The sequence below is a fragment of the Ctenocephalides felis genome, unplaced genomic scaffold, assembly GCF_003426905.1.
Source record: "Ctenocephalides felis isolate EL2017-DRISC unplaced genomic scaffold, ASM342690v1 CF-g0.4_SCAFFOLD_00308, whole genome shotgun sequence".
NCBI classification, from domain to species: domain Eukaryota; kingdom Metazoa; phylum Arthropoda; class Insecta; order Siphonaptera; family Pulicidae; genus Ctenocephalides; species Ctenocephalides felis.
This window is the reverse complement of record NW_020536462.1, coordinates 15,045-24,094: the sequence shown is the minus strand read 5'-3', so window position 1 is coordinate 24,094 and position 9,050 is coordinate 15,045. Positions and strand designations below refer to the sequence as shown.

General features: G+C 29.5%; 1 protein-coding gene across 1 annotated transcript; it reads right to left on the bottom strand.

Annotated features, from left to right (window-relative positions):
* Positions 1–254: 254 nt before the first annotated feature.
* LOC113363343 (reticulocyte-binding protein 2 homolog a-like) lies at positions 255–8,841 on the bottom strand. Its single transcript, XM_026605839.1, has 12 exons — positions 8,599–8,841; positions 7,726–7,839; positions 7,532–7,648; positions 7,267–7,378; positions 6,878–7,045; positions 6,593–6,804; positions 6,218–6,437; positions 6,075–6,156; positions 3,542–3,955; positions 1,636–1,894; positions 620–869; positions 255–448 (listed from the first exon to the last, which is right to left on the bottom strand). The coding sequence occupies exons 1-12, from the start codon at positions 8,704–8,706 to the stop codon at positions 255–257; spliced, it is 2,250 nt and encodes a 749-aa protein (XP_026461624.1). The 5' UTR covers positions 8,707–8,841.
* Between the last annotated feature and the right edge of the window lie 209 nt (positions 8,842–9,050).

Sequence of the window (9,050 nt, the reverse complement as noted above, 5' to 3'; positions counted from 1 at the left end):
AAACAGAATTAAATATTTTCTATTAAAAGTTTAATAAAAATTGCTTAAAATACCTAAATAAGGAAAAATATGATCTTATATTTGTAATGTAACAAATGTAATATCACTATGATTCAATCAACACTACAAAATAGTTGTAGTAACACATGCTTACAACAATAACTATATATTATATAAACATGAACAAAGATTTAAAAAGGTTAAAATTAATTGATTAATATTAAAATTGACTATATACAAAATTTAAAATATCTCTAAAATCGAGGTAGCATTGAGTACCTAGGAGGTGTCTTCCAGACAGCACTAGATCTTCGATTTAATTTGTCTTTGCTAATTCCTGGGAATATAACTCTCAAATCCGGTGTGGTCGCTTTCACATTAAACAACAGATCTACTAATTTTGTTGACGTTCTTGCTTGATTTATAATTGCAGCTTGCCGTGCTTCAGCTGAAAAAATATAAATTTTTATTATGAAGATAAATATAATTACATTACATATATTCTTTTTATAAACTAATAATCGAACAGTCAAAGCTAACAGAATTAACTACAATACTAAGTAATTATCAAGTTTTTGAAAATTTGGGTAAATGCAAAAGTAATCAAAAGTTAATTTACGTTTGCTCCAATCAGGCCTCTGTTTATTATTCTTTGTTGGTTTTTCATCTTCATCAGTGGAATAATCCGATTGAAGATTTTCAAAACCATCAGCCATAGCTACTGGGGCAATGCTATAATCCAATATGCTTTCTTCTGGGTTCGGATGTACAAATGTAGCATCTGATTTCGCATTTGATTGAAGCTGTTGCTTTTTTTCTGCTTCTTGTGCCTTTAATCTAGCTTCCTCTGCTGCAAGCTTCACTTGCATCTGCAATTAAAAATAATTCCAAAACTCAGAAAAATTTCAAAATAAAAGATATTTTTGTTTCATTTCAATTTTTGCCACAACTGTTATTAACGATAACATCTAGTAACATTCGTAGATAATTTTGATTAAAATACAAAAGAAAATACAAGATAATGTTTCATCGAAACGCCATCCATATTATGACAATGCGGTATAAGGTAAAAATTAACAACTCATAAGAAACTTATGGTGCCTTAAGGCAATATTCTGGAACTTCCCATACCGTTATGAAAAGACAAAATATAAAAGCTTATAAATTGGATGAATATGTTTATTTATGATTACATGAAAAGTAAATAAATAAAAATTAAGCGGAGTTACAGTAAAAGACCTTATATCATATTTCTAAGAATTATATAAATTAAATTGAACAATGTTAAAATGATTTATTTATAGTATTTATATACTGTAAATAAATCATTTGCAGAATATGAATAGTCACTCATGTAATCGTGAGCTTTAAGATATTAGTTAGAATTAAAATTATAATCCGAATAATTTTCGATATTTACAAATTTACCTTCCTCAAAACATAATACAAGTTTTCGTTTTCGAATTCTTGGCGATTACTAAAATTTACTTTATGTAATTCAGTTGGTAAGATCAAAGGAAATTTTTGTTTTCAGTGTTTGGGCGCACTTCTGATAAAACCCTCTGAGACAATTGGGGCGGTCATCAAAAAGTTAAAATTTCAAATGAAAGTAACAATGTCTGATTTTATGAATACCTCTAATTTCCTCTGTTCTTCTTGTATCTGTTTCAATTTTTCAAGCCTTGCTGCCTCTTCTGCTTTTCTTCGCCATTCAGCTTCCTGTGCCCTTTGCTGCGCTTGGAATTTTTTCAATCGCATTTCTTCCTTGGCCTTTTCTTCTCTCTCTTGTATCAATTTTTGTTTCCTTTCCTTTTCTTTCGCGATTTTTTCTTGTTTTTCTCTCTCTTGTTGTTCTCTTGATTGTTGAGCTAATCTTTCCTTCTCTAGACGTTTGCTGAAAAAATAAATAAATAAATATATATATATATATATATATATATATATATATATATATTAAAGCGGGTCGATTGGTATGAGTCAAAAAAGTCGCTTTGGCATATATGATTTTCGGATTCTAGTGATCAAAATAAGATTCTATGCTGAAGAAACCCCATCAGAATTCATTTTAGAGGTATGGTTTCTTCAGCAAAGTATCTTATTTGGATTCCTAAAATTCGAAAATCATATGTACCTAAGTGACCTTCAAATCGACCTTATATATATTAGGGGGACCGGAAAGTAATGTCGTTTCTGCGCATGCCAATACTTGATTGTCATTTGTCAGCTCATTGTTTGGTTCAGAAGCGTACCAAAGACATTGTGAGACATAGTGATTTCTTTACTTATAGACATTTGAATTACAATTTTTTTTTTGTAATTTTGGGTAAAATGGCAGCCAAATACCAGAAGAGGTACACATCCGGCATTGCATGCTCTTTGAGTTTCGCAAGGGAAATAACGCAACAGTTGCTACCAAAAACATTTGCGATGTTTATCCAAATGCACTGGACATTCATAAATGCCAAACGTGGTTTTTCAAGTTCAAATCGGGTAATTTTGATCTTTCCGACTCGTATCGATCAGGAAGACCATCAGCGTTAGACACCGACGTGCTAAGGGCGGAAGTGGAAGCAAATCCGTGTCAGACGATCGAGGAATTGTCAAACAGTCTCAACCAACCTTGGTCGACCATCCAAGAACATTTGAAGCAGATTGGGAAAGTAAGCAGAGCAGGTGTTTGGGTCCCGCATAATCTGTCCGAACAGAATAAGGCTAACCGATCAATCACATGCAACTTATTGCTTCAACGACACAACACAGAAGCGTTTTGCCTCATCCACCATATTCGCCCGATGTTGCACCATCGGATTTCCACTTATTCCGAGGGCTGCAACACTTTTTAAGTGGCAAAACATTTGCAAATTTGGATGATATCCAAAATGCCATCTCTAGATATTTTGCCGAAAAACCAATTAATTTTTATCGATCAGGGATTGAAAATTTACTCACTGGATGGCAAAAGGTTATTGACAATGATGGGGAATACATCATTGATTAAAAATAAAGACTCGTTAAAAATGTATGTGTTTGTAGTTTAGCGTAAGAAAACGACATTACTTTCCGGTCCCCATGCATAATATTAGGGCATAACAGGAATAAAAAACAAATTTCTTTCAAAAAATTATTTTACATCCATACGTTTCGGCCATAATCCAAGCTTTCATTCAGTGGAAACTAAAAATAAAATTCAAAAACTAAAAATGAAAATAAAAATTATAAAGAAAAAGTACTCTAATTAGTTAATCTTACAGTGTTGAAACAGAAAATTCAATAATCCATGGTATCGGGATATGGTAATGCACTGCACTATGTAATGCAACCTATGAATTGTACCTCTATGTTAAGTATTATTAAAAATCGCGAAAAACCATTTGATTACGAAAAATAGAACCGACCGACCTTTGCCAAAAATCAATCAGCACGATTGGTTTCAAATAATTCAAAATGACTTGGAAGCACCAAGAACACAAAGTAAGCAAACCGGATTATCTGGTGAAAACAGACTTTAACTTCAGAAAGTTAATAATTTACACAAACTTACCGTTTCCGCTCTTCCTGTTTTTCTAGGAGCATCTGCTCCTTCTTCTTCAAAGCTTCCTCTTCCCTAGCCTGCTTCTTCAAAGAATCATCTTTGGCAGGTGACTTCGACCTTTGTGCGGACTGCAATACGAGCTTGGTATTCTTAACGATTTGTGGAGTCGTATTTTTTGATGAATTGAATTTCTTTGCAGAGAGAGTAGCTATCTTAGAGACACTTGCCACTTTTATGGTAGATGTTAATTTTTGAGCAGATTGTATTTTTGTTGGTTTTGTATTTAAAGCATTCATATTTGAATGTAGCTGTAAATTTTCCTTATTCATGCGGGATTTGGTCCGAGTAACCCTAGCCGAGGGCATTTTTTGTTCAGAGGCAATAACTTTCTCCAAAGCATGGACTCTTGATTTCACTTGCGACCTAAACACAAATCAGTTGCAGAACTATTAATAACATGGAATAAAATCTCCTTTAATGTTATCATCGGCGATCTGTATATGCAAAATAATGAGTAGACATTGTTAATAATATAATACATGAAAAAGATAACAAACATGATTTGATATTAGTAGATAAACCCAGTGTAGAATCTACTAACAATAAGAAAAAATTTCCAAATAAATTGGGAATATCTATCAAGTGTGGCAAATGTAAACAAAAACTAATTGTAAGTAGCATTTATATAAATGATCAACTTAATCAATAAAAGTTGAGATTTAGATAAAATTTTCAACAGTTTATTTCAAAAATAAAGTTTTCTCTTAACTAAAAACTAATCAATGCTATTTACAATTGATATCTTTTAAATAGACACAAATATGCGCTTGTACGTTCTAAAAGCGCGGTGAAATTATTATAATTCAACAACTTTTCGTAGATCTATAATACTTTTCACCATAATATTTTATTACCATACTAATTGCACCATGTTAATATTCATTGAAAACGCTTTTTTATAATATTTAGTTACAAAGAAACAACCCAACCGATCGTTACCAAAAACTAATCAGCACGATCCCCAAAATAAAATTTTTCGAAAAAATATTTTTTTAGAAAGAACAGTTAATTATAAAGAAACGGCTTGGCCGAATGTCGCAAAATTTAATAAACGCGAGTCCTTTGACAATTACGTAAAATGGCTTTTAAATTTTTGTGATCGGTGCAGCCTTTTTGGCAAAATCATCGATCTTGAATTCTAGGATGCGAGTCAATTTTTGTCCAGTATTAAAAACCGATAAAACACATACCGAGTTTGTTTATGGTTACGTCTACATCTCGTGTCATATCTAATTCGCTATTAATGGTTTATAAACATAATATAAAAACGAAACGATATATTTCTTTTTATTGTATATCCTTTTTAGGAATAGTTTCTATTCAAATATTATTTGATTGCAAACAAAATACAATAATAAAGGGCAAGAAAGATAGGTGCTCCAACAAACAATTTCAATTGTGACACACAAAAATTATTAATTAGTTTAAATTAGATTGTTTGATTTTGCTGTTTGATCAACCGTAGTGTAGTAGTAAAAAATATATTTTTTATTTTAAATTTCAATTTTCATTCCATTGTCTTGTGGTGCCTATAGATTGTGTGTTTTTAATGTGAATATTTAAAAAAAATTCTTTACCAAAATATGACAATACAATTCCAATTGCACTCCAATTTTATTTATATGTATAGATATATTTGAATGAAAGTCATAGAATAGAACGATATTTAAATACAGATTAATTTCATGTGAAATATTAATACATATGTCATGTGAATTATATGGACATGGTAAGTGTACGATATACTCCTTGAAAAACGAATGCATTTAAGGGGCACCGAAAAAGATAGAACAAAACTTCTGATTGGGATCATTTGTTATTTAAAAAAAAATGGAGAGGTTGCTAAATGCAAAATGTGCGCAAAAAAATAAAGTGTACAGGGGTAAACTACAAGTGGCCTTTAAACTCACTTTAAAACAATACGAAGTCTAAATTATAAAAAAGTGGATCTCCCCATAACGTCATAACAAGTGTTCATAAACAGCCTAAATTGCTGATAACAAATTATAATAAAAATAGACTTATTCATTTTTTTTATTTGGCACCAGTATAAATCAACAAGCGATATTTAGATTTTAGTTCGAGATTAAAAGCCCTTTATCAAAGCTTTTATCAAATTTTGGTCTCAACAGATTCAGAAGGAATTGAAATGTCAAGAAAAAAAGCAAATAGGATTTTCTGGCAAATACTAACATCTTCTTCTAGAAGTTAATGGAAATATAAAACTATTATAACTATAAAAAGTATTAAAGTTTTTAGTATGACAATATAAAAAATAAGAAAAAAGTCTTTGTTTTAAATTATAATCAAGTAGCTCATTTTTACTTAGTAATTATTATCAATATCACTATTTGCATTGAAATTTTTTAAATTTGAATATATTAGTTCTCAATCTCTTGTGTTCACAATCAACTCCCACAACAAAAAATTGAATTAGAGCTCATCAACATAAAAAAATAATATGCAAAAAAGGATTACACACCTGGGCTCAGGAGCGTTTACTGCAACTGTTTCCAGGGGAGAAGTTCCCGAGATGGATTCATCATCCGTAATTAATGGAGATTCTACAAAGTACACATAAATAGATAATAACCAAACTTCTTATTAATAGCTGATAATGTATACCTCTTGAAGGATGTGGTTTTATTGTGGTTGCAGGTGTTAATAAATTCTCCATAACAATTGTTTGATCCATAACAGGAATGAACTGTCTTTCAGGAGTTTTTAGTTCTTGCTTTATAACTATTGGAATATCAAGATTTGGAGTAATCATAAATGTAGCATTTGTATTAATTTCTTTTGGTTCTTCATTGCTTTGTATTGGTGCAGAGTTGTTTGGCAAATTCTAAAAAATGTGGTAATGTATATGTTGATAAAAACAAAATTCTTGGTAAACAGGCATCAATTCAGATATATATATATATATATATATATATATATATATTGATTTATTTATTTATATATTTATATACATAATGAATGTGTTCCATGCTTCCTCACCTCTTTCGGAAGTTCAAGAGAAGGATCTCTATTTATTACAACTTCCACCTTGTCAGATAATTTTTTATCATCTTTTATATGCTTTTGAACTTTTATATCTTCCAAGGGAGGTGATAAATTAATTAATTCATTTGGACTTGATTCTGCTGCAATAACTTGAGTAGTAACAGCGTCTTGATAAACAGATAACCCAGAATCGTTTTTGGGTAATTCTAAATACATTAAGAGGTTAGTTAAAAAAAATATTGTTTTGTGTTATAAATTCAATTTAGTCAGAATATATACCTTTATCCTCATTTATTTCTTGATGATCATTTATGGTAATAGTTTCATTGACAATATTTTCTATTGCATGTGTTTGATCATTTGCTTGAGCATCCTCTTCAACTTCTTCTTTAATACTTATAGCCACTGATAATTTTTCAGCTTTAATTTTTCGAATTTTTTTCCTACCTAAATAAAAAATAAATCAAATAGTTGAATACATTTCCAGAGACACCATCAGTTTTAGACTAAAATATTTTTATTAGATGATATTATTATTATACATGTTATTATCTAAATAAGGTATTTTTCCTACATCATAAGACTAAAAGTAAATATTTCTACTTTAGTCAGAATATTACTTAGTCAGATTAGAGCTTGTTAAAAAGCTATCACTATTTATATCCTACCTCTTTTTTTTATTGCAGGAGCACGCATAGCCCCTTCATCTTCATCAGATGAAATGGCAGTATTCTCAGAATTCTCTGGTCTTTCATTATTTAAAATTTGAACTGAAATATCCTATAAGTGAACACAAAATGTTAAATTAGAGATAATTTATTGATAATTTAGAGAAAATTTGCATGCATAATTGATAACATTAAAGCTAAATTGATCAGTGACCACATAGAAGTAAAAATCATATTTAAAAATGTGTGACTCTAGTCTACATACCTGTGTGATATTAGAACAACTTTCTAAAATTGATGTTTTATTATCAGGTAGGTCATAAATATTACCCGTTACATCTTTATCATCAGGTCTTCTAAGTTTCGTAATTTTTAGATGTGCCTTTGAATAAATATTACTTTTAATTTAACAAAAAATAATATTTTGATAAAATATAAATAACACAAATTAACAATTACTTGAGTGGAAATTTTATTTGAAGCACTTTTGGCAGCATTTCTTCTTGGTCGCCCTACGGTAGAAACATCCTCTGTTTGTGGTGGTTCACATGCTTCCAAATTTTTCATAAACTCCTGTAGAAAAGGAAATATTTAAGCATTATATATATATATATATATATATATATATATATATACTATATTTGAATCATAATCAAAAAACTAAATACAAATTTCAAATTTAAATTTTTTATTAAATGCACCTGAAAGATATAAAATGAATGTATTCCTTATATACCGAATTTATTTAAATCATTACAAAATAATTTAATAATCACTTGCAACACACTGCATTATTTGAACTTTTTTTAATAATTATTTATTTTTTAAAATAATTTATTATATTTAATTTAATATAATTTTAATAATAATTTATTTATAAAAGATTCAGAAAAGTGTAACATATGATATACAAAATAAACTGCAGTGCATTGGATATACAAAACAAAGCTTAAAAAAACTAGCCAGAAAAAATGAACTTGCATTTTATAAATGTAATACTTCGTCAAACTGTCGTAACACATTTAATTATTTCATCACAAGTCCTTTTATAGCTGATTATTAGTGTTATTTGAGCCTTTGAAGATTGAAAATGAAGTATTAAAGTATATGTAAACGGTAGTAATTGTGATTACATATATAGAGTGTTCTTGAGAATAAATTATAGAATTTTGAAGGTATACCGTACAGATTAAATGTGGTTCCAAGATATCCAGTGTATGTGTAAGTTGAATACTTCCCAGGAAGAAACATTAATATACTCATCCTTATATTGAAATTTGTAAATGAGTGAATAATTAAAGACAATATCTACGAGTAATCAGTAGAACTCACATTATGTTCGTCCACTAATTCTTGTATTACAGGTTGTATAAGCGACAGATACAGCTTCTGCTTTTTTAACAATTCTTGTTCGAATTTCTCTAAACTTACACCATCCATTTTGAAAAATGCTACATGAAACGAATAAAAACAACGAAATCCACAAGTTAAATAGCCAAAATAAAATAAATGCTTTTTGCAAACGACAAATAACGATCACTGAAACTGACTTTAGTCAAATATTTGACTGATGCCGGACCGTATTTATGTGTTTGGTCTGGGATGGTATGTTTTGTCAGTGTTGACAGATCCGCCATAGAGAAAAACTGTAGATAGGCCAGAAAAAAACTGTAGATATCAAAGTAAAAAACTGTACACCTACAGCTTTATCATTAAATGATGGTAATATTATATAGAATACATATAGCAACTAACATTAATGGTATTTTTGCAAAAAAAATATA

Coding starts and splice junctions, on each gene's coding strand:
- LOC113363343 (XM_026605839.1), bottom strand. CDS start 8,706: ATGGATGGTGTAAGTTTAGAGAAATTCGAACAAGAATTGTTAAAAAAG. Junction 6,438..6,592: donor CTCTTGAACTTCCGAAAGAG/GTGAGGAAGCAT, acceptor CACATTTTTTAG/AATTTGCCAAACAACTCTGC. Junction 3,956..6,074: donor GTAAACGCTCCTGAGCCCAG/GTGTGTAATCCT, acceptor ATTTGTGTTTAG/GTCGCAAGTGAAATCAAGAG.